We start from the raw sequence: 27,846 nt of genomic DNA on the forward strand, positions 1-27,846 counted from the left end.
TCACAGGGTAATTTAGCCACTACCTGCCTTTTAAGCTGCACTCTCTGGTTCTCCCGTTTTTATTTATTTTTTAAATAATGGAGGCTTCTGTCCTTTCTTGGCTGTTTCTCAATTTGATTTTTAGGAAAGTAACATTATTTTGTCACCCACCTTTTATTATGATTCTATTTTAACATCACACTTTTGAACTGATGTGTTCCCCCCGTATACACCCAGCAAGTCAAAGGTTTATAAGCTGATGCAAAGTAGGTAATGTCAGGTCTCTTAAAGAGTGAATTATTTATAGTAAGCACACTTTTGTTAATGAGTGAATGCTTCTTGGAGCCTTTGGAAGTTAAGGACTGCTGGAGTTAAAAGCATGGAAAAGGGAAAACTTCTCTTTAAAATATTTCAGTGTAAGGACTCATGAAAAGTAAAGTAACAACAATTCTGAGCCTGGCCAGTGTTGTTCAGTGGTTGAGTGTCAACACCTATGAACCAGGAGGTCATAGTTTGATTCCAGTCAGGACACATTGCCAAGATGCAGGCTCGATCCCCAGTAGGGGGCGTGTAGGAGTGGACTAGTTGATGATTCTCTGTTACTGATGTTTCTATTTCTCTCCCTTTCTCTCTCTGAAATCAGTAAAAACATATCTTAAAAACCACAACACAATTCTGAGATTTATGACTTATTCTTTATGATAAAGTAATTTCTTTGGGGCTTATATTTCCTGAGAGACTAGATGAGTTTTTACTGGTTTCCAAGAATTTTCAGGTCCGATTTAAAATAGCATCCTAGCAAGTGAATCACACCGAGTACCATTATGTCCGAGGTGTGACTGCAGTGTACTCCTGACCTCCGCTTCCTTACAGCTCCAGCCAGTCTCAGTCGTCCTACATCCTCCGCAACCCACAGCAGAGGCGCATCAGCCAGTCTCAGCCTGTTCGGGGCAGAGACGAAGAACAGGATGACATTGTCTCAGCAGACGTGGAAGAGGTAGTTTTAACTGGGGTGGACAAGAGGCTTTTATTTGGGAGGGGAGGAGGGGAAAGTAGAAGTTTTATTGATAGTAGCTTACTATTGTTGAATGCATTTGTTGCCAGCTTCTGGATTTTTGTTCTCATTTGTGGTTATACATCTTAAAAATATTTTAATAGTGCTTGATTAACTGGGTAATAGGAAATTGGAAACATTAACTTGTTTTAACTTAAGGATTAATAGAAAAGATCTTCTCAATGTTAGAAACAGTTTTAGTAGTTTTGTGCAATGTATTTGAAGTAAAGAGAAAACTGCATATTTTTTGGGTAAATTTTATAATTGCAAAAGTTAAAAAACTATACATTGTTATAGTTCTAATTTTGAGGTTCTATATATGGACAATAATTATAAACATTGAGATAGGTCAACATAATTTTGATAGCAAATTGTCACTAGCAAATGAAGAGTTCAGTTCCCTGTATTTAGGGATCCTTGTGTTTTCGTTGACTAATTGCTGTGGAGGAACATGTGTAGAGAAGGGGGTTTATTTAATGCTTTGATGGTCTACAAATAAGATTCTGGGTTTAGGTTGAGGTGGTAGAAGGTGTGGCTGGAGAAGAGGATCATCATGATGAACAGGAAGAACATGGGGAAGAAAATGCTGAGGCTGAGGGCCAACATGATGAGCATGATGAGGACGGTATGCAAGTTATTTGAGAAATTTTTCAACATGAGTAAATCGGGTACCTTAAAGAGAGATTTTAATACAGAGAAAAGCCCCATTTGATGTTTAGCAAAATGTTCAACTTATTTTCTGCCAGGGGATTCTGTAGCATGTTTCAACTGTTAGGAGGTAGTATGTGTGTATAGATACAAACAGTTGTTTGTATGGAAAATAATACAGTAATTAATAAATAATAATACAAGAATGAATACTGTTTCATGTGCTCACAACTAGCAACCTACTTTTGCCCCACTATTGTATGTACATACACGCATATATAAATATATGTATATTTATAACATAATTCTCTTCTCCCTCTCTACCTTTTGGTTTAAGTCACTTTATTTTTTTATAGGGCTTTTAGAAATTAAAATAATCATAACTGTATTATGAGACATTTGGAAATTAGAGAAAAGGAAAACATATGACCCATAATGCCAGCTGTATGCTAACAGTTTGTATTTTACTTTCAGTCTAGCCCTGTACTGCCCTATTCCCATTTGTGTCCTTTAGATATTGTATATGAAATTTTTGTGACTTTCTTTTTAACTTGAAAATAATCATTTTGGCCTTTTTGCTACATAGTCACCTTAACCATTTTTATCAGAGTCATAGAATAGACTTTTTTTGGAACCAACTTTATTACAGTGTAACTAATGTACAATAAATTGTACATATTTAAAGTTTATCTTTTTGTATGTTTTGATACTTGTATCTACTGTTTTACATGAAGAATAGACATTTTTAACTTTCTTCCCCATAGATGAGAAAGAAGCAGTGGGCCTAGCCCAGAGCTCTTCCCCCTGCTGAAGTCGTCAGCTCAACACTTTTTACATAAGGCTCTGCAGGGCAGACTTTGAATTGCTGTATGATAATCCACTTAGTGCCATAGTTTACCGAGGCATCCTTTTCCTGCTTACAGGAAGTTATGCTCACTGTAGTGTATCTATCCCTTCTCTTTGCCCTTCCTTCCCCCTCTTTCATAGTTCCCTCCCTTATGATACTCTGACTTATAAGACCCAGTCTGGACCCACAGGGAGTTTGTACGTCTTTTTTCTTTTTTTTTTCCATTCTAAAATTTTATTGCGTTACTAGAAATTAAGTAAGGTCAGATGGCAGATCACAAACGAAGCCATAACCCATGGGCATAATTCTCCCAGACAGCAGAGAGGTGGTGCAATTTCTTTTTTTTTTTTTAATATATTTTTATTTATTTTTTTGAATGAAGCAGTTTTTTTTTTTTTTTTCGCTAAAAGTATTACAAAGGGTATTACATAAGTGTCCCCCCCCCCCCCCCCGCCCTTGACAAACCCCTGCCCTCCCTTACCCCCCAGTGTCTTATGTCCATTAGTTATGCTTATATGGATGCCGTCTTTTTTCTTATTATTTAAATGTATTTGCTAGGGAGTGACATGGAGCTGGACTTGCTAGCAGCAGCTGAAACAGAAAGTGACAGTGAAAGCAATCATAGCAACCAAGATAATGCCAGTGGGCGCAGAAGTGTTGTCACTGCCGCAACTGCTGGCTCAGAAGCAGGTATGGTGCCTTATCCCAGCAACTTCCTTACTTATACTAAGACTCTGTTGTATTTAGCATGAATTGGTTAAACTGTATTCTGCATACTATGCACACGGGTGACTAAATCTTTATATAACATCATTCTTTTCCCCTGTAAGTGTTAGTAAAGAAGGTACTATTTTAATAATTTTTTGCTTTTTTGTTATTTTAAATAATGGATTAATTTTAAGGTTCATTTAAAAGTGTTCTTTTCTAATTAAACTATTTTAATGATATGTTTTGTGGATTGTTGAATACAGCCTGACATTCTGTTTAGTACATATATTTTCCTGAATCAGGGGGTACACTAGTTTTAAATGTCAACAAACTCACAATGGTTTTGCTTTTAAAAATTAAAAATTTAGGTGCAAGCAGTGTTCCTGCCTTCTTTTCTGAAGATGACTCACAGTCAAATGACTCGAGTGATTCTGATAGTAGCAGTAGTCAGAGTGACGACATAGAGCAGGAGACCTTTATGCTTGATGAGCCTTTAGAGAGAACCACGAACAGCTCCCACGCTAACGGTGCTGCCCAAGCTCCCCGTTCCATGCAATGGGCTGTCCGCAACACCCAGCATCAGCGAGCAGCCAGCACAGCCCCTTCCAGCACATCCACGCCAGCAGGTAAGTCTGAAAATTTGGTATTCCTAAAGTGTTGACTAGGTATTTTTGTGAAGTTCCACATGTTCCTCTAGAAAACAGATAGTTTCATAATAGTTTCTATTTTGCTGAGGTCAAATATAAAAATTATTTCTATAAGCATATATCATGGTTTCTCAGTCTTTGTACCATTGCTAAATAATTGTTTATTTTTGTAATTGTGCATTGCAGGATGTTTAGCATCATCTGTGCTGTTTACCTACTCACTAGATGCCATTAGCAACCCCTCGCTCTCATGTGACAACCAAAAATGTTTGCTTATGTTGCCAAATGTCCCCCCCTTTTGTGGGGGCAGTGGCAAAATTTCCTCTGGTTTATAGTAATTCTTGTCTCCCTTATCATTCGTAAATTAGCATGGCTTTAGAAAGTTTTTGGCTGTTTCCACATTTGCAAGTACATTTGATCTTTTAACTCTTTAAAATATATATAGTGCTCAAGAAACATAGTTAGCAACTGGCATTAGCGTATTGTGCTTGTCCTTTTTTCCTTACAGCAAGTTCAGCAGGTTTGATTTATATCGATCCTTCGAACTTACGCCGCAGTGGTACCATCAGCACGAGTGCTGCAGCGGCAGCAGCTGCGTTGGAAGCTAGCAATGCCAGCAGCTACTTAACATCTGCAAGCAGTTTAGCCAGGGCTTACAGCATTGTCATCAGACAAATCTCAGACTTGATGGGCCTTATTCCTAAGTATAATCACCTAGTATACTCGCAGATTCCAGCCGCTGTGAAATTGACTTACCAAGATGCAGTAAACTTACAGGTATGAAACTTCTGAAAACTTGTTCAAATATATTTTTTGGCTGTCAATTATGAGAATTTCAGTATAATGGGAATTAATGTTACAAATACTTAAATGTTTACATAATACTACTACCGTAAGTCCTCCCTATAGGTTATCGATAGGTTCTTTGACTTTAAGCAAAATGAAACCAATTTTACCATAACACTAATGGATATAAATAAGAGTTAAGTTCCTATAGTATCACATCAACAAAATGACATTATTCAAGACCTGCTGTGTATCAAATTTAACTTTATTTTGTTAGTTTTAACTATATTAGTTTGGTTTTTACAGTTTTAACTATTTTAGTTTGGTCTTCATAGAACTATGTAGAAGAGAAGCTTATTCCCACGTGGAACTGGATGGTCAGTATTATGGATTCTACTGAAGCTCAGTTACGTTATGGTTCTGCATTAGCATCTGCCGGTGACCCGGGACACCCAAATCATCCTCTTCACGCTTCTCAGAACTCAGCACGGAGAGAGAGGATGACCGCACGAGAAGAGGCTAGTTTACGAACCCTTGAGGGCAGACGGTATGGAAGTCTTCAGTTATGCTTGTATGTTTTGACAGACCCTTGTATTCTAGAATGTTTTTTACATAAGATCTCAGTTTGTTGTGAAGGAGGAATTTAGTACCTTACATTACTTCTTTTTAACTATGTAGCTGAAGCAAAACAACTAAGTTATAACCCAGGCTATTTTTTAAAAATTTATTTGTATTATAGGAATCTTATGCTAAACTAGAGGCCCGGTGCACAAAATTTGTGCACGTCGGGGGGGGGGTCCCCTCAGTCTGGCCTGTGCCCTCTCACAGTCTGGGGGCCCTGGGAGGATGTCCGACTGATGGCTTAAGCCCACTAGGCTGTCAATCGGACATCCTTAGCATTGCCACGGAGGCGGGAGAGGCTCCTACCACTGCCTCTGTGCTCGTCAGCCATGAGCCTGGCTTCTGCCTGAGTGGCGCTCCCCTTGTGGGAGCACACTGACCACCAGGGGCAACTCCTGGATTGAGTGTCTGCCCACCGGTGGTCAGTGTGCATTATATTTGCATATTAGCCTTTTATTATATGGGACTAGAGGCCCAGTGCACGAAATTCATGCACGGGGGGGGGGGGGGGTGTCCCTCAGCCCAGCCTGCACCCTCTCCAATCTGGGACTGCTGGCTCCCAACTGCTCGCCTGCCTGCCTGCCTTATTGCCCCTAACCACTTCTGCCTGCCAGCCTGATCACCCCCTAACCACTCCCCTGCCAGCCTGATCGATGCCTAACTGCTCCCCTGCCAGCCCGATCGCCCCCACTGCCCTCCCTTGCAGGCCCAGTCACCTCCAACTGCCCTCCCCTGCAGGCCTGGTCCCCCCCAACTGCCCTCCCCTGCTGGCCCAGACACCCCTAACTGCCCTCCCCTGCTGGCCTGGTCCCACCCAACTGCCCTCCCCTGCTGGCTTGGTCCCCCCCCAACTACCTTCCCCTGCTGGCCTGGTCACTCACAACTGCTGTCCCCTGCAGGCCATCTTGTGACCACATGGGGGCGGCCATCTTGGGTGAGGGTGTGGCGGTCAGTTTGCATATTACCCCTTTATTATATAGGATACATCATCATTTTTGAAGTAGTTGGTTTACATCAGGGGTGGGGAACCTTTTTTTGGTCAAGGGCCATTTGGGTATTTATAACATCATTCTTGGGCCATACAAAATTATCAACTTAAAAACTAGCCTGCTATATTTGGTCAAACATTTAATAAACTCACCCCTAATGCCTTTGCAAGGCCAGACCAAATGGTTTTGCGGGCCTTATATGGCCCTGGAGCCAGACATTCCCCACCCCTGGCTACGTCCTTGTCTTAATCCCCAAGTTCCTTATCTTAATCCCCAAGCTCTGCATTCCCGTTCTCCTTGAAAGGCATATATTCATGGAAAAGGCATAAATTCATTGAACATGATTGAATATGAATGTACTTTGTACTCAGGAGGGGGAAATTCTGTAATTACCATAGCCGTTCTTTGGTTCTTCAAATCACATTTCTTTTTCTACCTTCTCCAGCCTGCTGAATCATAATTAAAGAATACTTCTTTGTGGATTTGTTATGTTCTTTCTATTCAGTTATAAAATAACCTTTTTCAGGACTGGGAATTAGGTCAAACATTGATCACTACTAGAGCAGTGGCAGTGCTATGTAGTGAAAGTGCCTGTACCTCACGTCAGAGTCCTGGGATTTGGTTCTAGCTTTGGCTCAGGCTAAACAACCTTGCTTCTTTGTGTGGATCATAAAAGGGGGAAATCAAGGTCTAGGAGACTGCTTAGGAAATTTAACCAGACTATGGTTGGAGTGTAATAGTTTCTAAACTAAAGTGGCAGGTAAAAGTCAGGAAGGGAGGAGAGAGAAGCTTTGAAATCATAAACAGGTTAGGGCCTTGTTGAGGGATAGAGCAAAAGGAGGCAGAATTTACTTTGAGATTTTCAGTCTTTGATTATGAATAACTAATAGGAAAATATAAAGGAAAAGAGGAGTGTAATGAAAATACATACTTGATTTTGAACTTAAGAACTGCGAGAGAATTTGATGGAAATGTCCATTATGCAAAATTGAATTCTTGGCAGAGAGATCTGGACTAGAGGTAAGATTTTGGTGGCATCAGCTTTCCTGCTCTAGGAAGCCTGCTCTACAAACAGGCACAAGCCTTGTCGTCATTAGGCTAGTCTACTCCGAAGAACAGAGTTCTGGTAATAGATCTTTCATTGGTCACAGGGTTCTCCCTTTTCTCTTGCTCTCACTCTACTATAACAGCTTTATTGAGATATAACCTGTTTAAAGTGTATACAGTAGTTCCATAGTTTTGAGCATAATCATAGCTATGCACAACCATCACAATGAATTTTGGAATACTTTAATTTTCTACACAAGAAACCCCATGCCTATTATCAGTCATCCCCCATTTCCCCTACCTTCCAACCCTAAGCAACCACTGATCTACTACTCTCTGTCTCTCTAGATTTGTCTATTCTGGACATTGCACATAGATGGATTTGTATAATATGTGGTCTTTTGTGCCTGGCTTCTTTTACTTAGCATAATGGTTTTAAGGTTCATCCAGGTTTAGTATGCATTAGTACATTATTCCCTAGTAATATTCCTTTATATGGATATGCCATATTTTGTTTATCTGTCCATAAGCTTATGGATACTTAGTTGTTTTTGGCTATTATGGCCAAAATATGCCTTTGGCCACCTTTTTTGCTGTTATGAATAATACTGCTATGAACACTTGTGTACAGGTATAGACATGTATTTGTGTGGACATGTGTTTTCAATTATCTTGGGTCTATACCTGGTCGGGAGATTGCTGGATCATACAGTAATCTGTTTAACCTTTTGAGGAACTGCCAGGCTCATTTCTAAAGTGGCTGTGCCATTTTATATTCCCAGTACCGGTGTCTGGAGGGTTCCAGTTTCTCCACATCTTTGCCAACACTTGTTATTATCTGTCCTTTTGATAATAGCCATCCTAGTAGGTGTGAAGTGGTATCTCATTGTGGTTTTGATACTCATTTTCCTAGTTGCTAATGATGTTGTTGAGCATCTTTTCATGTGTTATTGGCCGTTAGTATATGGTCTTTGGAGAAATGTCTACTGGTATTTAGATCTTGGTCCTTTTTTAAGTTAGCTTGTCCTTTTATTATTGAGTTGTATGAGTTCTTTATATATTCTGGATACTCGTTCCTTATCAGAAACAGTATTTGCAGAAATTTTGTCCTATTCTGTGGGTTGTTTTCACTCTCTTGATGGTGTCCTTTGAAGGACAAATGTTTTTACTTTTGAGAAAGTCCAGTGCTATCTCTGTTTTCTTCTGTTGCTTATGCTTTTGGTGTCATTTTAGGCAGTGGCTCTCAAATGTCCCCAGAGCAGCAGTAAGAGTATCACCTGAGAACTTGTTAAAAATGCAAATTTTGGGGCCCTACCCTACACCTACTTAAAACTATAAGGGTGGGGCCAACTATCCCCTTTAACACGCCCTCCAGGTGATTTTGATGGATGCTAAACTTTGAGAACCATTGTCTTTAGGGAAGGCGTTCCTTCTGCCATTCCCAAGGATACTAGAATTTCTTTCCTGTATAAAAGTACAGGACTGTAAATCATACACAATGGTCATATTTCTGAAGCAGAGCCACAGGCTTAATGGATAGTTTAAGCCTGTGGGTAGTTTTTATCTATGGACTAGAGGCCAGGTGCATGAATTCGTGCGCAGGTGGGGTCCTTCTGGGTGGCCCGCAGGGATCGGGCTGAAAACCCGCAGTCCAATGCCACCTGCTGCTCCCACTCATGCTGGCCCCACTGTGCCTGCCACGGGCTTGCACCCAATCAGTCCCGATTGGGAGAGGTTCGCACTGCCACAGCAGCATCCACCAGCCATGAGCCCTGCATCTGGCGCCCTCCCAAGGGGAGTGGCCTGTGGGATTGTGCTGAAACCGGCTCTCTGACATCCCCTGAGGGGTCCCAGATTGTGAGAGAGTGCAGGTCAGGCTGATGGAACCCACCGGTGCACAATTGGGCCGGGGAGGGACCACGGAAGGGACCACGGAAGGGCTCCACGGCGTGTCCAGTCCTCAGCAGCAAGCTAACCTACTGGTCAGAGCATCTGCCCCCTGGTGGTCAGTGTACATCATAGCGACTGGTCGGCCAGTTGACTGTCTGCCCTCTGGTGGTCAGTGCACATCATAGCGAGCGGTTGAGCAGCATTAGCCTATCATTAGCATATTATGCTTTGATTGGCTGTTCGGTTGTTCTGCCGTTTGGTCTATTTGCATATTACCCTCTTATTATATAGGATAGTTTCAGTTCCTAATTTTGCATATTTATAATGGTGGTAAATTTCATGTTTGTGTTCTTTTTGTAAACATTTTCATTTCTTTTTATTCCTATAGCCGTGCCACATTGCTTAGTGCTCGCCAAGGAATGATGTCAGCTCGAGGGGACTTCCTAAATTACGCTCTTTCTCTAATGCGGTCTCATAATGATGAGCATTCGGATGTCCTTCCAGTTTTGGATGTTTGCTCACTGAAGCATGTAGCATATGTTTTTCAAGCCCTTATATATTGGATTAAAGCAATGAATCAGCAGACAACATTGGATACACCTCAACTGGAACGCAAAAGGTATCCATACTTGCCCTGAGGTTGCTTTAAGAAATACTTACTTGCTCAGTGTGGTCTTCATTAGTATATTGTCCAATACCTGGAGTAAGGAGAACAGCTTTGCAAAAGAGAAATAGTGCAGGAATATTTCATGTGGGAAAGTGGACTTGAGTATACCCAACCTTTCACTGTAGCTAAAGCCTCACTTAAAACAGGAAACCTAAGAATCCAGTTAAGCTTTATATTCGAGCTAGTTTGGTCTGGTTGATCATATATTAGAGTTTGTATAAATACTCACTCACTGTTTCTTGGTCTGATTAGCTTTTTACTTGTATTTAAATCTATTTTGTAATTGTGACACACATAGCTGGTCAGTCTATCATTCCCAGAGTCTGAAACTTTATCAAAATGTTTGAAGTTGTTTAGATACTTAACGCTTTTCATTGTTTTTTGCTTATAATTCCCATCATCTTTGCTTCTGTTCATATTACACAAAAATTTCATGTAAAACAACTCATTTGTCTTTTTAAAGGACGCGAGAACTCTTGGAACTGGGTATTGATAATGAAGATTCAGAACACGAAAATGATGATGACACCAATCAAAGTTAGTGCACAGAAAATCTGCTAATCTACTGCAAGAAATGGCTGCCTCAGTAGTTCCCCTTCAAGCTTTTTAACTTCATTATTTTCTGTCTGGGTGGGGATTTCTCTATTCTTCTCTATGTTCCATTTCTTGCCTTTTCTGTCCATTTTCCTTATAAAACCTTGCATTATTTGCTTCATAAATAAGAATGATTAAAGGAACGTTATGAACTTTTCAATAATCAGTATTTTTCCTGCATAATCTTTGCATCTCTCCTGTACATTCCTTAATTTTATTTTTACTCTTAAGTGTGTAGGCATTGCATTAAAGTCTTAGCAGAACCTTTGTTAATATTGATGCAAAATAGATTTAGTCAAGAAGATGAGAAATATCAAATATCAAAATCTGTAATAAAAAGAGGTATTCCAAACTCAAGGAATTTGGGGGATTTTCTGCAGTTTGTCGTTTTTAGCTATTCAAGTGGAATTAAAAAAGTTTTTTAAATGGGGTCAGTTAGTCCACTTGACCCTTACTATCAGCTAGCACTTTCACCCAACCCAGGGAAAGACAACTGAGCTAACTGGTAGTTTTGAGTACCCAGCCATTGCTTCCTATTGTTTTCACAGCACACAGTAAGCCCCTCTCAAAGTTTAATTCCATTAAAGGGAGTTGGTGTGCTGACTTCCTATCGGGATTCATGAGTGCCCAGAGAATTTCTCTGTTTGTCTTCTTATAGAGGAAGCAGAACTTACAAGTAAGCAAATGCTCAAATTTCAGCTCCTGACCATTTCCTCTTTTTGGAGTCATGTGAGCCGGGTCATGAATATGCTCAGGAATCTACCTGTATTCGGGTCTGAATCTTTATAGAGAGATAAAGAGAAGGATATGGGAAACCTCCATCTAATATAAAATGGAGCAATATTTGTTACTGCTAATTATTTTTTGGCAAGTTCTTATTGTTATTTAAAATACATAAAATTTACCATTATTATCCTTTTGAGCTGCTAAAAATTTAAATTATTTAAAAATACTATAAAAATTTTGGACTATTAACTTATTTTTGAGTGCCATTAAAATTTATAGAGGTAATTTGGACTGAGCAGATTAAGCTTCTTTTACCCTTCCCCAGTGATTAAATAATTTTTCTAAAAACCATACGTTTCATCTCTTTATGTTTAGGTGCTACTTTGAATGATAAGGATGATGACTCTCTTCCTGCAGAAACTGGCCAAAATCATCCATTTTTCCGACGCTCAGACTCCATGACATTCCTCGGGTGTATACCCCCAAATCCATTTGAAGTGCCTCTGGCTGAAGCCATCCCCTTGGCTGATCAACCACATTTGTTGCAGGTGATTTAAATTAACTGGTATTCAGGTTTCTTTTTAATTTATTTTTTTCAAATGTACAATGTAACTAGAATATTTCTGCTAAAATTGCAGCCAAATGCTAGAAAAGAGGATCTTTTTGGCCGACCAAGTCAGGGTCTTTATTCTTCATCTGCCAGTAGTGGGAAATGCTTAATGGAGGTTACAGTGGATAGAAACTGCCTTGAGGTAAGATAGTAAAAATCTTTGCAATACAATATTTGTAAATAAGCATTTTTTTATTTTTGGAACTGCATTAATTCAGAATATTGTATTTCCTCAAGTAATTTAAGTATCATAAATTCCTGTTTTATGTCAACAAAAGGAATTCCAACTATTTTATTAGCCAGCTTTGAGACTAATTGTGCTATGTCAGGTTACTTCATCGATAAAGCAGGAGTTTCATTATGTGCTCTTCCTATTTTACAGTTTATTGTTATAATGTTCCTGAAAATTTAAATTTATATGTACATATATGAATACATACTTTATATGAGCATGTATAATAATAATTAGCTTGAAACTTTTCTTTTTGAATTTAGAATGTGAATAAATAAGATAATATTAATAATTTTTTCAATAATTCTACCTCCTAAGCACTGTCTCAATTAATTCTTATAGCCATGTTGGGTAGAAAACATTGTTATCTTGATTTTATGGGTAATAAATTCGAGAGATTACATATATTTTATGTGGTAATGTGTATTGTTATACAGCTGGTTAAGTGAAAGATCTAGATTTTAGATAAAAGTCTGATTTCAGAGCCTAAAATTATTCTGTACTGTATCTCCAATGAAAAAAGTAATAACATGTTTAACAGCCGTCATCGAAGAAATTTAGTTGAATATAATTTTTTATTATCTAAATGATAAAAAAAACAAAACCTGAAGATGCGTAAGAAACTTAATAACCACAGATATTACAGAGATTCTTTTAAAAGTTCTTGGAGGCTGCTGTGGTAGATGCACTGGACTTGGTGGTCAGTGAGGGGAATCAGACAGACAAGAAACAGCTGCATCTTTGTAGGTGAAGTGCCAGAAAGGAATTCCATCACTTGCATGTGATTGCTATGGAGTAGTAGTAAGTTGAAGACAAAATCTAGTTATTTTAATATGTAACTTTTAAATGTAAAAATTCATAGGTTCTTCCAACTAAAATGTCTTATGCTGCCAACTTGAAAAATGTAATGAACATGCAAAATCGGCAAAAAAAGGAAGGGGAAGAACAGAACATGGTGCCAGAAGAAGCCGAGAGTGCAAAACCAGGGCCATCTGCTCATGATCTTGCTGCACAGCTGAAAAGCAGTTTACTGGCAGAAATAGGACTGACTGAAAGTGAAGGGCCACCTCTTACCTCTTTCAGGTATTTGCTAAGTGAAGATAGTTTTTCTGTTGTATTACTTTTATGGCTATGATATAATTGTAAGAATTTTTTATTTAGAAATTTTACAATTTTATTTCATTTTTTGACGAATAGTATAATTAAATGTTATTTTATATTTTTGTGTTTTCATAGGTTATAAGCAGATATTTAAATACTAAATTTTAGTTTTATGGATTGTTGTCTTTTTGTGACTGTGTTGTCATTATTATTTTGGTTGGCATTATTATTTTCTCACTTTGAGGAAATTCTAAGACTGGTTTTTAATGTTTAGTACTGAGTTAAAGTATATATATATATTAGAGGCCCGATGCACAAAATTCATGCTAAGGGCTCAGCCCTTGCAGCTGTGGAAGGACGTCTGGAAGATTGTTCAGCTGTCTGGTCTAATTAGCATATTATGCTATTATTATTATATATGTATGTATATCTCCATGTCAAATAACGAATTATAGACTTATTTCCAGCAGCTCAGTTAAGGGGGGGACATGTGAATAACTGGAAAGCTTTCTAGATTTGTGGTTCTCACACTTACTTGAAGTTCTTTGCCAGGTCCACAGTAGGTCATTCTCTTGAAGAGATAGGCTCTTTGCTTTCCCAATAAAAATTTGCCAGTATACACTTGCTCAATATGGCTAATCACCAAATGATTTGTAGATTATTTGCTATATATATGCTCTGTGTTTTTTGCTTACATAATGTCAGATAATATTTTTGCTTAGGAGGAATTAAACTAGTTTAGGAAACTATATATACTTTACATACATGGCCTAACAACCATAAAAGGCAAGGAAGAATCATGGACTAGGGTGGCCCAAGTTTCCTAGAGACAGTATGGCTTGAGCTGAGGTGGTTAGAATGTGTAGAAGCAGGTGGATTGATAGAAGAATAGAGGTAGGGAGATAAATTAGAAAGCTGTTATTAGTTCTGGCTATTGGTTAAAAAAAAAAAAAAAGAGGCTGAAGTAGATTACTGCCTATGCCTTTGCGGGGGGGGTGCGTGGAAAGGAAATCATGGAAAGGAAGGAGAAGCTCATGAAGGTCTTGCCTTGATCACTCTGGAGGAACTCGGGGAAGAAAAATTAGAATTTGTTTCATGTTGATGCAGTAAGGAAGTACATGTTACTGCTGAAAGAGGTCTGGAGGCACTGTCACTGTAGCAAAGAGGCCATATTCAGTTTACCATGTTGAGTTGAGTATCATTGGAGTGGTTATATTTAACATAGTGGAAATTCTGGTCCATTGTGGAAGTGTGAACTAGAGAGGTGTCTGGGAATCACCTAATGGGTATAGACATTGTACTTGGAGAAGAGGTAAAATGAAAGTTGGAAATAGGAGGTAGCCTGATTTAAAAGACAGCAGGAACAATTGAGTAAAAATGAGACGTTCTGTGAGGAAGGAGGAGCTATAAAAAGTTCTCCATTAGAGAAGATATGGTTTAACATACTTAAAGCCTCAGAATATTAAAAGACTAAGTAAATTACATCATTGGCCAAAAGTCAGGGAATTTTTAGAGTTGGCTAAATTACTTCCCCCTTCTCCCCTTAAATTTCTTACAGGCCACAGTGTAGCTTCATGGGAATGGTTATTTCCCATGATATGCTGCTAGGACGTTGGCGCCTTTCATTAGAACTGTTCGGCAGGGTATTCATGGAAGATGTTGGAGCAGAACCTGGATCAGTATGTATTTTGAGCACTTTAAATTCTGTTTTGTCTATAAGAACGTATTTCAGAGAATAATTCTGTCATGCATTTTTTTTAAGATCCTAACCGAATTGGGTGGTTTTGAGGTAAAAGAATCAAAATTCCGTAGAGAAATGGAAAAACTGAGAAATCAGCAGTCAAGAGATTTATCACTAGAGGTAAAGGTATTTAGAATTTCTTATACTATACATATAGTATGCCATTTATATTAAGTTTAAAAACAAAAATTAATCTTGCTTAGGGATATGTGCTGTATAATTCAAAATTTAAAGAAAATAAATGGTAGTTACCACATTTAGAATAGGGGCTGTCTGCTTCCTAGCATCCTCTAGTGATGATCAGTGATTTTTTTGTTTCAGTTTCTCTCTCTCTTTTAAAGTATCATTAAGAACACATGGATTTAAATGTTTCTGATGGGCATTTCATTGGGGATATTATTCCAATTGATGCTCAAATTGTCTCTTCTTTGATTAGTGGGAGTCTGATTCCTTTTTGGCTCTTGAGTCCTTTTGACATGAATAATCTTTGATAACTTCCTTCCTTTTTGGTATGTCTCATCTTGTATATATATCCCGTCACAGACCTTAAGTCAGCCATTTCTTCAAGAAGTCCTTGTTCCTTTTGGTAGGAAATTGTATTTTGAGATTATAATCTGAGCTCTTAAGGTTTCTCGCTGCCTCCTAGGGCAGTCATTGATTCTAGGCCTTTTTAGTGGAGAGAGCTAGGAAATGCTTTTTAACAAACAAAGCAAACAAAAGAACAAGAAGAATATTACATCATGAGTTCATCCTGATAATCGCAATCAAATTTAAGATTAGGGATCAAACAGTTTTTTGTTGATTTTCACCTCTTAGTCTTGATTGCCTTTCTTTCAAACTGAATATCCAAATTCCCAACAACACTGATAACTTCACTCATTTGCTTTTATCCTACAGCATACATGTATCAGTCTGAAAATCACAAGGTCAACACTACCACAAAATGATAATTGAAAATAGCTTAAGATTTATTTGCAGTTTTTTTTTGTTGTTGTTGTTTTTGTCCTTAGAGCATATCCAGTTGGGAGATGTACAGTCAAATTACTTTGTTTTAAAGTTACTTGAAATAATTTATCTTCGTGTGGTTTTGCTATCATCTCCAGATAATTAGGGCCTTTTGTTTTATTTTGCTTTCAGCTTTTAGGGGTTGCTTTCTCCTTTTATTTTTTTATTTTTCATAATGAATGTAAAATATCTACAATGTTGCAAGGTCAACTCTACAAAGAAGATGTATGTATTCAGAGAAATCTAGTTTCTATTCCTATTTTTGTCTCTTTTACATGTCCCCTGCCCTTCAAGTTTTAAATTAAAGTTTATTTCCCTCCTCACTTTAAAAATTTATAATCATGCATGTGTATTCATTACCTTTCTCTCTCTCCCCCTTCCCACCCCAACTATGCTATACATTTTACTCCATCTTTATTTTACCAGTAAAGCGTATATCCTAGAGATAAAGCCTTAACTGCATGTAGAGATATTCTGCTTCCTGTTACAGCTGTTTAGTCCTAGTGTACTGCTAAGACATTTTATAATTGTATCTGGTTGTTTTTTTGTTGTTGTTGTTGTTTTTCAGTCAGTCTCCTATCGATAGGCATTTTGGTTTGTTTACAGTCTTTTTGCTGTTACAGTAACTAGTGTGATGAGTAGCCTCCTATGTTTCTCTTGTGGTCTAGTATGTCCTATATTTTACCTAGGTTGAGAGATTCCTAGACATTGAACCTAGATATGAGTCAAAGGGCATGTGCATACATAATTTTGCCAAGTATTGGCAAACACCTCTGCATAATGGTTGTATATTTTTACACTTTGAACATCAATACGAGAATAGTCTTGCCAGCATTTTGTCAAATTTTTAGACTTTACCAATCTGACAGATTAAGAAGTGGCATTATAGTATAGTTTTAATTTGCGTTTCTTTTACGAGCAAGGTTAAACGTTGTTTCATATATATAAGGATATTTCTTTCTTTGTGAATTCTTTGTTGATGTATCTTGCCCATTTTTTTTTTCTGTTTAAGTTGTTTGTGTTTTAGAATCATATTATCTTTAGGTGATAATTCATACTACTCATGAATACGTATCTTTGTATTAGAAGGTGCAAAAATTTTCCCTAGTTGTCATTTCCTTTAGCTTTGTGTGTGGTGTTCCATATTTTCTTTTAGTATTTGCTATTTTAAAAAAATTTTCACACTGTAGATCCACTTGCAGTTTATTCTGGTGCATTCCAAAATTGAATGAATTGCTGTTTCTAGTAGACCTTTTAGGAAAGTGTTAGAATTGAGTTAAATTCCATTATCCTGATTTAATACAAGACATTCTTGTATACTTTTGAATGTTGTTTATTTGGAATGTATAAGTCTCTGAGAACCTAAATTACTTTTGTTAGTTATTTAAATCAGTGGTCACCAACCTTTCGGACCTCATGGACCACCAGTTGGCTGGCGACTGCTGATTTAAATTATTAAGAAAAAGCTAAAATTAGTTGTTCAGATGTTACATAGAAAATCTTCAGGATGGTTCCCGACACTGAATTTATTACTCTTTGATGTTTTAATAGGTGGATCGGGATCGAGATCTTCTTATTCAGCAGACCATGAGGCAGCTGAACAATCACTTTGGGCGAAGATGTGCCACTACACCAATGGCTGTACACAGAGTAAAAGTCACATTTAAGGACGAGCCAGGAGAGGGCAGTGGTGTAGCACGAAGTTTTTATACAGCCATTGCACAGGCTTTTTTGTCAAATGAAAAATTGCCAAATCTAGATTGTATCCAAAATGCCAACAAAGGCACTCATACAAGTAAGTACCCGACAGATAGCAAACATCATAAAAATCTTTTCTTGTTTGATTAAAACAATGATAATCATGGTTATATGTATTTATAGTGAGAGAACTTTAATGTACATTTACATTTTTATATACTTTCATTCTAGATTAATGAGTTAATCTTATTTACACTATTCTAATCGATAGTTTAGCAGTTTGCCCTTTTGTCACATATGTTTTCCTTAATGTTAATGAAAACTAAAATTTCTCATTTTAGTTGTTACAGGTTTAGGGGTGGGAGGTTGTAAGACCCATGGTACATTTCATAAAGTAAAATAAAGATCCATGGAAATATACAAGTTCAGCCTCTATATTTAATTAGTTCAGATACTTGAGAAGAAAATAATGTTCCCCAGAGCAGTGCTATTAAACGTATGCTTTATAGAGTTGCTACTGGCTCCCAGTAAGATAAGAAGCTTGGCAACCAAATGTAAATTGGTTGGCTTATATCACTAACCTCACTGTTTGTATTTTGGTAGTGAGATTTCTATTAACACTCTGGTGTAAGCTCTTTACCTCCTTTGAGGAGCAGCACTTTGGGATTAGAACTCTTGCCTAATTTTTAAGATTCCAATTAGCAAGTAAAAAAGTGAAAATTGTGAAAGGCTTGAGTAGGTGATAATTGGTCATTCATGAATAGGGGACAGAATATTATCAGTTTTGTAGGTGGGAGGATATAATAATTGAGGGGGAGAGGGAGTTACTAAGAAAATCCTATATTTTACCTAGGCTGTAGATGCATTTTATTGGGATTTTGTAAACCACTGTAGAGGCTGAATGAGCTCTAGAAAGGATTGAGGATGAAAAGATGGGGCGTGTACCCCAGCCTTTCATCATTAGTTTTACCATTTGACTTTCTATCTCTAATAATAAAAGTGTAATATGCTAATTAGACTGGACAGCTGGACGACCTTCCAGATGAAGGTGGGGCTGCGAGGGCTGAGCCCCTTGCTCGAAATTTGTGCATTGGGCCTCTAGTAATCTTACAATAAGAAATTGGCAAATGTAAATGAGGAAACCTGGGGAGTCATAATGATTCAAAAATAATCTTTCTGCATATTCTTTGGAAACCATACTCAGGCTTATGTTTATAGTTTTAAAAGTAATGATAGTTAATGTTCTGGATGGCCTATAATATATAAAATCAAATACTAATAATAGGAAAGATGTTTGAATACGATTCTAATCCTATAAGAAATATCAGCATTATTTATGGTGAAACTAACATAGCCCAGTTGCTACATATTATTTCACAGCTTTGATGTGACAAAGGAGGAAAAATTCATTAAACAAATACTGAACTAACACCTATTATATGCTAGGTACATTCTGCACAGTCACCCCAACCCTCAAAGCCATAGGGAGAGTGACGCTCTAACGCTGTCATGTCTTACTATGTTAGGTCATGTCTCACATTGGCTTTGAAGTAGTGGAAATTACATTCATCTAAACAAAGTGTATTTCATATTTCCTTCCAGGTTTGATGCAAAGATTAAGGAATAGAGGAGAGCGGGATCGGGAAAGGGAGAGAGAGAGGGAAATGAGGAGAAGTAGTGGCTTGCGAGCAGGTTCTCGGAGAGATCGGGATAGGTGAGATAATTTTTTATCTTTTGTTGAATTCTACCTTTTCTGATGAAGGCAGGTTTGTAAATAAAAGAATCTTAATTATGGACTATTTTTTAGAAAATTAAAATTAATATTTGGATACATATATATAATAACTAAAATAGTCTCACCGTTTTTAAAATGTTCTGCTTTAAAAACTCAAGGGCAGTTGAAATTGTATTCGCTTTTTATTTATCCTTCTCATGTTCTTAATTGTTGAAACTTCATAGCATTCTTTCTTAAGTTTGTTTTAAAATTATAATTGTTGCAATTATGTTATTTAAACCTTTCAGTTTTTCTCCTGGTAGGATGATTGGCATTTTACTTTTGACTACAATCTCCAGGAATCATGGGTGGGCTCTTGATTCTGGTATTTTAAGGTCCTCTTCCCTTAGAATCAAATTGAACTATGCATTGTGAATCTACCTTCATTACCTGTTGTGCTGATATTTTCATTTTACAGACAAAGGAAATAAAATCATAATAGCGTTGTTCTTCTTTCAGAGACTTTAGAAGACAGCTTTCCATCGACACTAGACCCTTCAGACCAGCCTCTGAAGGGAATCCTAGTGATGATCCTGATCCTCTGCCAGCACATCGTCAGGCGCTTGGAGAAAGACTTTATCCCCGTGTACAAGCAATGCAACCAGTATGTACAGTGCAGTTGGCTGCCCCTTAATTAAAGTTGGTATTTTAAAAAATTGTCAGCTCCTGGCAAGTCATGTGGTTGAGGACTGTAGTAAGAATAAAGCTTAGGAAGGAACATGCTTGCTGGAGGGAAACTGTGTAGATAGCTTGAGGTTTGTTCAGTTTTCCTACCTATGCTACCTTGGCATTCTACCTGATAAGTTCCTTGTGTGCTAGAGGATTATCTGTGCATTGTATTTGTGCCATATTTGCACACATTGTTACATTTTAAAGTACACTTTTTATCTGTTATCAAGCTGTAGTTAGAACACATTGCAAATATTGTACCTTAACTGTTGATAAATATTATAAGATTTTTATTTCGAATGTTCTCTCAGAGGTTTCTTTCATAATATGAAACAAACTGGTTGTGATTTTTGTCTTTGTACATAACTATATGTACAAGTTATAGCAAAAGAATAATAAAACAGAAACCCAATTATATTTCTGTCAGTAAATCCTTAGCCTTAAATATCAGCATCTTTTTCTCTCTCTTCCTCCTTCACTTCTTCCCTCCCTCTCTTTTTTTCTACCATTAAATGAAAGAAAGGTTTCTGGCATTCTGATAGGAAATAAAAACAGGGAAATTATTTGTATGTTAACTCATGAATATCAAGAGCGTTACAAAAAGGCTTACTATATAAATATTAAAATAGCTTTAACAAGACTGCTAGTGCATGGACTATTCATTCCCTACCAAAGTTCTCTATAATTAAGCTTCTAGTTTAATAAAATACCTTATTGGTTCAGAAGTTTTTGAATTGTTATCTAAATTTCTTATTTTCCTTTTTCTTTTTGGAGCGTGCAAGATTGCTGATTTAGACAAATTTCAGAGAGTAGGGGCAATTAACATTTATTCATCATTTACAGGCTTTTGCAAGTAAAATCACTGGCATGTTGTTGGAATTATCCCCAGCACAGTTGCTTCTCCTTCTAGCAAGTGAAGATTCTCTGAGAGCAAGAGTGGATGAAGCCATGGAACTCATTATTGCACATGGACGGTAATGTGTACATTTGGGAAGGCATTTCAGTTTACATATCAGCTGCTTTATTATTAGGATGTGGATGCCACCATATCTTAGAATTTATACTATAAAGTATAAGACTTTAAATGGCTTTTCAAGAGATGGCTTAAAATCCATGATTGAGAGAGCCGAGTTTCACATTTATTAGAAAGTAGAGTTTAAGCATCCCTTATGTACGAGATATTTAGAAATTATAAGAAACACATCTCAAATTCTCCCATCACGATACCATCCTCATTGCAGAAACTAAATACCTCAAGAAATTGGGGTATAGTCCCTGAGTTCTTGCTATAAGAATGAAATTTCTTTTAGGCTTCCTGATTTATCTCAATCCATGCAAGCTTTTGCTTTCCATTGTATAATTTATTTGAATAGAAAATGTTTAAATTTCTAACAGTTAAATTACTTACCCTTCTTTTTCCAAGGTGACAAGTGACATTAGGAAAATATGTCGTACTTATATTGTGCCTTCTATTCTGGGACTACCCTAATATCCAGTTTGAGGCTTTGAGATGTTACTTACTTTAGATGAAAGTTTATTTTTTCTTCTTAGTCATGATTTTGAATGAGGAACTTAGTTTAGATATAGTCCTAAAGATGGAAAGCCAGGTAGGCTAACCTCTGAAACTAAACAGCCACTTCCCTTATTTCAGACTTTGAATGGTCCAAGCCAAAAACTATTGCTAGAAACTTATTTTATTTGCTATTACTACATTTCTCCTCTAGACTTTATGCACTATTTCTTTATTCCTCTTTCCTGTCTCTGGAAGTATCAGCACATTGATAGAGCTCAGCCCATTATAGAAAATATTGAGAGGATTGTACATTTTTGATGAGAAAAAGTTTTATAAATATATGTAAGGTTTGCTAATTTAGTAGTGTTTTCTATAGAATGCAAATAATACATAATATTGACTGCTTTCTTCACCTACATGGGTTATGGAGTGAGTATGAAGTTATTAGTATCCTAGAATAATACACTAAAGAATTTGATTCCAATTGTGATTGCTTTCTGAACATTTTTCTGTTCTTTATAATGCTTCCCCAAGCTTAACTTTTAGCACCCCTATGAAGACCACATTATTTTGTCGTAGCCTTTAGTTCATTATTTTGAATCATGGCTTGGAACATCTAGTGCTTTTTATTTACTTCAAAACGTAAATGTATTTATAAATTATAAATAAGTTTAAATTTACATGTTTTCTCTACACTAAATTCTATATTTCACTTATCTGGAATGTGAAAGGTATTTTGTTTGTTTTTTAGGGAAAATGGAGCTGATAGTATCCTGGATCTTGGATTATTAGACTCCTCAGAAAAGGTACAGGTAAGGGATATTTTGTATATGTGCTATTAATAAGCACTTGTAATTTGATTACAGGAGGGGAGAAAAGCCATATTTATGAAGGAACTATATCTTTATAAGTAAAATGCTTGATTATAGTAGAGAAAAAAACAAAGATAGGTGTCATGTACACAATCAAGTAATGAGATTGGTTTAGTTAGGGCTCAATATAACCCCATTCACTGGCTGCCTCCATTTAATCACAGCCTGAATTAAGCTTTAATTTAGAGATGTCATGAATTAATAGCAGAGGAGAGGCAATATGGAAGCCTAGAGCTTATTCTTCAAAGAAGCAGTGAGTGCAAAAGATGCAGACAAAATATGATGTGTTATAGCAATAAGGAAGGCTTTTTAGTGCAGATATGTTATTCTTAAGCTACAAAGGACTTCATTGTCAGCCAAGATGGAGCAAACCCAGTATAATCTTATCTCTTTCACTGCTTACATCTAAAAACTCTAGACAAATACAAAATGGAACTGCCTGAGGATCCTGAAAAGTAAACAGTAGCAAACAGATTGGAGCAGGAAAGCAAAACTTGAAAAAACAGTTGGTATGATCATTGCTACTCCATCTTAGCTAGAAGATAGAGCAAAGGCTTTGAGAACTATCTTACAGTGTATAAATCACTGTCCCAAATCCCAGACTACATCAAATGGCGAATATGCAGAGCGGGCCCTCAACGGTAAAATGAAAAGCTTTGGAAACTTAATTGGTATTGGAACCACTGCACACAGAAGGTGACACTTCCAATCTGAAGCTAACCAGGTTGATTGCCAAAATATCAACATTCTCAACTTTCACAATTTAATATTCAAAATCTGGGAAACACTCCAAAATTACTCAATATCAAAGAACCAGGAAAGACTGACCAATTCTCCCAGTAGATGTTAACTTAGAGATGACCCTCTTGTTGGAATTATCAGACTTTACATCTCATGTTCTTTCTGTGAAGTAAAGGAATGACAAAATAGAGGTTCTAAGCAGAGAAATAGAAACTTTATAAGAGAATGAAAGGAAAATATTAGAATTAAAGTATAATGTCTAAAAGAAAATATTTCACTGGATAGCTCAGTAGCAGAATGAAGACAGAGAAAAGTGCCAGTCAACTTGAAGAGAGCTAGAAATTATCCATGTTGAAAAACAGATTTCAAATGGAACTATTTTCGGGATCATGAGTGATCAAACATTCATGTCATTGTAGTACCCAGAAAAAAGGAGAAAGAGCTTGCTACAGAAAAAATAATTGAGGAAATAATAGCTGAAACTTCCAAATTTGATGCAAGGCAGATTTATAGATTCAAGAAGGTCAGTGAACTATAAACAGGATAAACTAAAAGAAACCTATGTCCAGACACATTATAATAAAACTGCTTTTATAAAAAATAAAACAAAGCAGCCAAAAAACAGTGCCTTAAATAGAAGGAAATGATGATTTGAAAGACTGGATTTCTCATCAAAAACTGGGAAGGTTGGACGAGAATGGAACATCATCCTTAAAGTGCTTTTAAGAATTATCATTCTAGACTTCCAGATCCAGGGAAAATTATATTTAAGGAATTAAGGTGAAAGAAGCTACCAGAGTTTCATTAAAATGCTTTTATTTATATGAACAGATAAGTGAAAGACTAGTGTTGCTCTACCTACCTGACTTCACTTTGAGTGATTTTAAGTTCATATGCTTTGTTTTTAAAATTAACTTTGGCACTTAATCTCTGATACTCTATTACTAGGAAAACCGAAAGCGTCATGGCTCTAGTCGAAGTGTAGTAGATATGGATCTAGATGATACAGATGATGGTGATGACAATGCCCCTTTGTTTTACCAACCTGGAAAAAGAGGATTTTATACTCCAAGACCTGGCAAAAACACAGAAGCAAGGTTGAATTGTTTCAGAAACATTGGCAGGTAAAATACCTCCCATCTTATATTTGAATTTTCAAAAAATTTCAGTTAATTAGACTTTTAAAATACATTAGTTTTTTAAATGTATATATATTCTAATTCATACTGATTAAAATGGGGCTATAGAAAATGTCTCAAAATACTGTATGTATATTATCTCCATATGTGAGGGGTTATACATGTTTTAGAATTATTTGTAAATTTAAATATTTCCTGGTTTTATTTTTAGGATTCTTGGACTGTGTCTGTTACAGAATGAACTATGTCCTATCACATTGAATAGGCATGTGATTAAAGTGTTGCTTGGTAGAAAAGTAAGTGTTTTAATGAACCAAACTGCTCTTGTAATTGTAAAATTTTTCTTTTATAAAATAATTATATACTAGCATATTGTTTATGGCATTAATTTGATACTAAATTTTAATGCATTATAGCCATTATAAATCATTTAAAAATGTTTTTTAATCAAGCCCACTATTGTTTTCTATTAATACAACAATAGCATATTACATATTCTTTTTAAAAAAATAAAACAACCCTCTGACCCTATTGAATTCTTAAAAGTGTCCTACCTAAAATGTTATAGAATAAAAGTTCAGCAACATATGTTCAGTTGCTGTGTCTAGCCTTTGATAATGTTTATGGAAAAGATCATGGAATCAAATAGATTCAAGTTTAACCCAATGACGTGATCTTCAGCAAGTTACTGAATTCATTTGAGCATCAGATTTATCATCTGGAATTAATCTATATTTTATAATTATTGTCAAGACTAGGATTCATATTTAATTTAGGATCAGTTGCTCAGCATAATCATTGTTTAAAAATTAGTGCTGGTTTTTGCAAATATATTTTTTTGGAACTTCAAATTATACTATGGGCTTTAAATTGTTTCAAAAAATATGTTGTACTTGCTTTAAAAATTAAAATGTATTATCAGAACCAAAGATTAAATTTTTACCCCTTTAGATCAGTTATTAGATATTTACTGGAAAATTATTCTTTATCAGTATATCTCCAAATTATTTTTATCATACATTTTAATTTACTTATGAATAAAGTAAAAAAAAATTTTCATATGATTACTTTCTTAGGTCAACTGGCATGATTTTGCTTTTTTTGATCCTGTGATGTATGAGAGTTTGCGGCAACTTATCCTCGCTTCCCAGAGTTCAGATGCTGATGCTGTTTTCTCAGCAATGGATTTGGCATTTGCGATTGACCTGTGTAAAGAAGAGGGTGGAGGACAGGTAAAGCAGTTTAAAGTAGTTTTCTGATCCTGGAAAGAGCATTTGGTTGGTCTGTTGTGCTTGTTTTATATAGAAACAATTTAAATAAACAGGAGCAGAGAGAGAGAGGGAGGGAGGGAAAGGGAGAGGGAGGGAGGTGTGTGTGAGGGGGTGTGCAGAAAAGACACAGGAGATTAACAGACAGATTTGAAAGGAAGAAGAGGAGTGTTTTTTGTTTGCACTTGCTTGTTTGTATCTTTAGATACCTGTGATATACAGAATTGTTTTTAGATTAAAAAATGTAGGAAATTGCTTTATGAACTGTGTTATGCAAAGTGCTGAGGTCCCAGAAAACCTCAGCTATTGTTCGTGGACTCCAAAGAAATAACCTGGAGGACTGACTGTGGAAGACAAGGGTTTATTAGGATTTAAGTGCTCACTGGCAGCAGCTGACTGGTGCAGTTTACTGCCAGGGTGGCTAGCCAATGCTGTTGTTTTACCACCACCCAGACTTTCCCAGCACACGGTTTTATTTTTTTATTTTTTTATTTTTTTTATTTTTTATATTTTTTATTGATTTTTTTACAGAGAGAAAGGGAGAAGGATAGAGAGCCAGAAACATCGATCAGCTGCCTCCTGCACGCTCCCCACTGGGGATGTGCTCGCAACCAAAGTACATGCCCTTGACCGGAATCGAACCTGGGACCCCTCAGTCCACAGGCTGACGCTCTATCCACTGAGCCAAACGGGTTGTGGCAAGGTTTTATAATGTATAGAAGATAGAGAAAATCCGTGCACGCATGGGAGGGATATGCATGAGGTCAAAACACGAGCTGTTTACAATCCAGGCTAACTTCTTTTTATATATATATATATATATATATGTATATATATATATATAGTATTCCATTGTGTTAATGTACCACAACTTTTTTTTAGGGCATTTTTTAAAAATTTTATTTTATTGTTTAAAGCATTACAAATAGTAGTCCATATGTCTCCTTTTTCAGGCTAACTTCTAGAAGCAGTTTCTCTTTGGCCTTATTTAGACTGAGTTGCTGGCCAGGTTCCCAAGGTCTCACAGTCTGCTTACAGAACTCCTTCACTAAATTTCCTACAGGGTGGGAGCAGGAGTTGGATCATGGAAAGTGACCCATGTTCCAGTTTACCATACAAACTGTTAACTTATTACTGCTTTGACAAAATTGCTTTTAAATTGCATTGCTGAATTTTTCACAGGTTGAACTTATTCCTAATGGTGTAAATATACCAGTGACTCCCCAGAATGTGTATGAATATGTGCGGAAATATGCAGAGCACAGAATGTTGGTAGTTGCAGAACAGCCACTACATGTAAGTGTTTACTAAAAAAGTGTTACTTGATCTGATGAGGCTCTGTGTATTCCTGTGTGGTAACCTAACTCAGAGTATATTCACCTGTCTATAAATGGTCAAAAATTTTAAACCAAAGTGCATTTATTTACAATGTAAATTGCACCTGAATTCAGACCTATTACTTTCCTTTGGGTGAAACTACATGAAAAAAACATGTAATCATCAGAAAGTTAATTTGATGGGCAAAAGTTTGTAAAGGATGTTTATGGGACTGAAATGACTACTGTTTTGGGGTCCTATGACCATCCATACTTTTGCTGACCTACTAGTTGGACTCCTAGGACTCAGAGGCAGTTGTGTTCATAGTTATGGTTTATTATAGCAAAAGGGGAAAAAATACATCAGGCATAGTATGGAGGCATCCAGGTGCAGGCTTCCAAAGTTCTTCCTCCAACAGTGAGTTACGGCAGTACATGTGCAGTGCTTGTGCTTAGGGGAGCTTGCTTAAGAGCCAGCCTAAGGTTTTTTAATTGGAGGCCAGTCCCGTAAGCATATTCCTGCCTGTACAACCAACCATGATTACTGGAAATCAGACTCCCAGAGAAAAGCACGTGTTCATCGTAAATCACCCTGTTTGCTCAAAGAGTTTAGGCAAGCTGTACAGCAGGGTTCATTGCTCCAGACATTCAGTACAGCCACATCAGTTAGTCATGTAGGGAATATTCGAAAAACCAAGTTAAGTTCCTAGGTGCCGCCAAGGGCCACCCAGGCCCTTCTGAAGAGCAACATCAAGCTTGCTACATTAACTCCCCTTCTGGGCTAAAATGTTTGTTTATGTAGAGTTGGGACTGATGCTTGGGCTGGGAGTAACTGCAGGCTCTGGAATTGTACTGTCAGGGTTCAGATCATGGCTGCAGCACCCTGTAGCTGTGTAACATTAGCTACTACTTAAGTTCTTTGTGCCTTGGTTCCCTCCTCTGCAAGATGAGGATAGGGTTGAAT

General features: G+C 36.9%; 1 protein-coding gene across 12 annotated transcripts in view; it reads left to right on the plus strand.

Annotated features, from left to right (window-relative positions):
• UBR5 (ubiquitin protein ligase E3 component n-recognin 5) overlaps positions 1 to 27,846 on the plus strand; it is a 138,950-nt gene that overhangs the window by 105,663 nt on the left and 5,441 nt on the right. For 3 of the 12 annotated variants that reach the window (XM_070392390.1, XM_070392395.1, XM_070392393.1), the window contains exons 35-56: positions 853 to 976; positions 1,547 to 1,658; positions 3,087 to 3,218; positions 3,605 to 3,862; positions 4,392 to 4,660; positions 5,005 to 5,216; positions 9,605 to 9,835; positions 10,347 to 10,420; positions 11,579 to 11,751; positions 11,842 to 11,955; positions 12,908 to 13,128; positions 14,705 to 14,825; positions 14,909 to 15,013; positions 17,444 to 17,687; positions 19,193 to 19,304; positions 19,824 to 19,968; positions 20,877 to 21,007; positions 22,298 to 22,358; positions 24,108 to 24,283; positions 24,510 to 24,594; positions 25,375 to 25,530; positions 26,749 to 26,862. In XM_070392390.1, coding sequence (XP_070248491.1) covers positions 853 to 976; positions 1,547 to 1,658; positions 3,087 to 3,218; positions 3,605 to 3,862; positions 4,392 to 4,660; positions 5,005 to 5,216; positions 9,605 to 9,835; positions 10,347 to 10,420; positions 11,579 to 11,751; positions 11,842 to 11,955; positions 12,908 to 13,128; positions 14,705 to 14,825; positions 14,909 to 15,013; positions 17,444 to 17,687; positions 19,193 to 19,304; positions 19,824 to 19,968; positions 20,877 to 21,007; positions 22,298 to 22,358; positions 24,108 to 24,283; positions 24,510 to 24,594; positions 25,375 to 25,530; positions 26,749 to 26,862 — 3,370 coding nt within the window. Of the gene's footprint in view, positions 1 to 852; positions 977 to 1,546; positions 1,659 to 3,086; positions 3,219 to 3,604; positions 3,863 to 4,391; positions 4,661 to 5,004; positions 5,217 to 9,604; positions 9,836 to 10,346; positions 10,421 to 11,578; positions 11,752 to 11,841; positions 11,956 to 12,907; positions 13,129 to 14,704; positions 14,826 to 14,908; positions 15,014 to 17,443; positions 17,688 to 19,192; positions 19,305 to 19,823; positions 19,969 to 20,876; positions 21,008 to 22,297; positions 22,359 to 24,107; positions 24,284 to 24,509; positions 24,595 to 25,374; positions 25,531 to 26,748; positions 26,863 to 27,846 lie in introns of those variants that run through there. The other 9 variants (XM_070392391.1, XM_070392394.1, XM_070392392.1 and 6 more) reach the window with 8 other exon arrangements.

This window comes from Myotis yumanensis, unplaced genomic scaffold (assembly GCF_028538775.1).
Source record: "Myotis yumanensis isolate MYYU_CA2020_CCGP unplaced genomic scaffold, mMyoYum1.0.hap1 SCAF_15, whole genome shotgun sequence".
Lineage (NCBI taxonomy): Eukaryota > Metazoa > Chordata > Mammalia > Chiroptera > Vespertilionidae > Myotis > Myotis yumanensis.